The sequence below is a fragment of the Parus major genome, unplaced genomic scaffold (assembly GCF_001522545.3).
Source record: "Parus major isolate Abel unplaced genomic scaffold, Parus_major1.1 Scaffold1138, whole genome shotgun sequence".
Lineage (NCBI taxonomy): Eukaryota > Metazoa > Chordata > Aves > Passeriformes > Paridae > Parus > Parus major.
In genome coordinates, this window is record NW_015380001.1 from 1 (window position 1) to 1,952 (window position 1,952).

A 1,952-nucleotide genomic window follows, 5' to 3' on the forward strand; every position below is an offset into this window, starting at 1 on the left:
TTCCTCATACAGGCTAAACCATCAGCCTCATTCTTCTGCCCTAACAGTTACTCCCTCCCAGATCCTCTCATGCCAAGTACTCTGCCTAAGGCTACTGAAAGTATTAGTGCTGACAAGAGCTCTGTGCCTTCCCAGTGGAGAGGCAGCTGTCAGTGAGGCCTCCCCCAATATTTCACAGGCTCAGTTACCTTTTTGGGATGACAAGGCAAGCTCTGAAAGTGCAGTTGTAGGTCTGCTCATCTGGTGGGGTGAAGGTCACCGTAGCAACGGCATAGGATGAACCAGGAACAGTCATCTTGACTGGATCCAACTTGAAAACATCAATAGGACTTTTTTCCTTGGGGGAAGCCAGAGAGCAGTGTCAGGAGAAAACACCTTTCAACATGACACAGTTTTATTCATAAATGCCTTACTGAGAACAGCCCCAGACAATGTGTCTTCCTTCCTGCTTCCCTGGGCAGACTCTCTCTAGCTCCCAGGGAATGCTGACCTTGTGCTAAAGCATTGTGTGTTTTGAGCGCTGGCAGCTGCCCCAGCAAATAAGGGAGGTGGGCACTGCATGGAAATCCCTGCAAATAACCTAGAACTGGCCTTCAAAGAGAAGGAAAAGCCAGGGAGCCTGAGGAAATGCTCTGCTTTGAGCCTTGGCATGTCAGTTCACAACAGCCCCTCTCTGAGTGTGCTTCCAAGAGAGGTTCAGAAGGATTCACTTCTCCCACCAAAGACCCAGAGGTGTGAGCCAAAACCTTGCCCAAGACATGAGAATTGAACACAAATGTTCCCTGGCTCTGCTGCTCTGCCCTGAAGTTTGACCTACACTGAGCTAGTGTGGGCCACAGGAAGCAATGCATCTGGAGAACAAAACAGGCTCTCCCACAGCCCTTAGAGGACAACCATCACCTTGGCCTCCTGTTCTTACCTGTCCAGGCAGGGGTTTGATGGAGAGGACCACGTCACATGGCAGACCAGTTGCATTGTAGATATTGAAATGAGCTTCACCCTCTTGCCCAACCAGAACCTTGCTGAAGATGAATTTGTTATCATCTCTGACAAACAGGCCCAAACCATTCACTGAGAGCAGCTTGCGGCTGAGGTTGATGCTGCTGCAGATTGGGTATTCCTCAAAGATCAACAAGACATCCTCAACAAATGCTGTGGACAGACCAGAGGGATGAGCATGGAGAAGCCTCCCTGATGAATTCATCTGGGCCTTGCTGGCCTCTGAGAAGGCTTGGTAAGCTCTTTCTGCCCAGGTAACTGCTAAAGCCAGCTTTGGGTGGGGGAGCTGGCTATGAGGATGGAGCTCAGTCAGCCTCAGTCCCTCACAGCCTGGGAGAGATGAGTCCACTGACTTGAAGAGGGCTGGAACCTCAGAGGGTTTCAAGGTGGGACACCAGGGCTAACATGCCTCCCTATCCAAGCAGCAAGTTGAGGTGCTGATCAGCAGCAGGTCTGGCCAGGGGAACCTGTGGACAGTACGTACCTGGCAGGCAGGACTCAGCAGTCAGAGTAAAGGGAATGCCCAGGGGATTCTCCTTGGGGTCTCTGCCCACGATGTCTATGTAGAGCTGCTCCTCACAAGTCCCCTCCTGCCCTGCGAGGCACTCTACTGTGATCTTCTGCTGGCCCCATGGAGCGATGGAGCCGGAGCAAGGGGACACCGTGAACATGCCAAGATTGAGGTGACCCTGCAGAAAAAGTTCCAGGAGAGGCTGATGGCTAACAGCTCTGCCTTGAGCACCCCAGAAAAGAGATATGTCCTGCCTTGGCCTCCAGCTGGGCCCAAGCAGCCAGTCCCAGGGCAGGGAAAGATGACTGCATGGTCCAAAGGCAGCCCCAGGCTGAGACCAACAAGCCAAGAGGAGGTGCAAGCCTGTCTCAAGTGGCAGAGAGAAAGGAGATTGAGTGTAAAGAATGAAGATGGGTAGCTGTGATCCTCAGCCTCCAGAGGT

The 1,952-nt window shown here is 52.5% G+C and overlaps 1 protein-coding gene across 1 annotated transcript; it reads right to left on the bottom strand.

The window, feature by feature from the left end:
- Positions 1–18: 18 nt before the first annotated feature.
- On the bottom strand, positions 19–1,833 carry LOC107199575 (hydrocephalus-inducing protein-like). The gene is made up of 3 exons (XM_015616895.2): positions 1,484–1,833; positions 920–1,152; positions 19–337 (listed from the first exon to the last, which is right to left on the bottom strand). Exons 1-3 carry the CDS (start codon positions 1,668–1,670, stop codon positions 185–187), a joined length of 573 nt encoding a protein of 190 aa, XP_015472381.1. The 5' UTR covers positions 1,671–1,833; the 3' UTR covers positions 19–184.
- Positions 1,834–1,952: the final 119 nt, after the last annotated feature.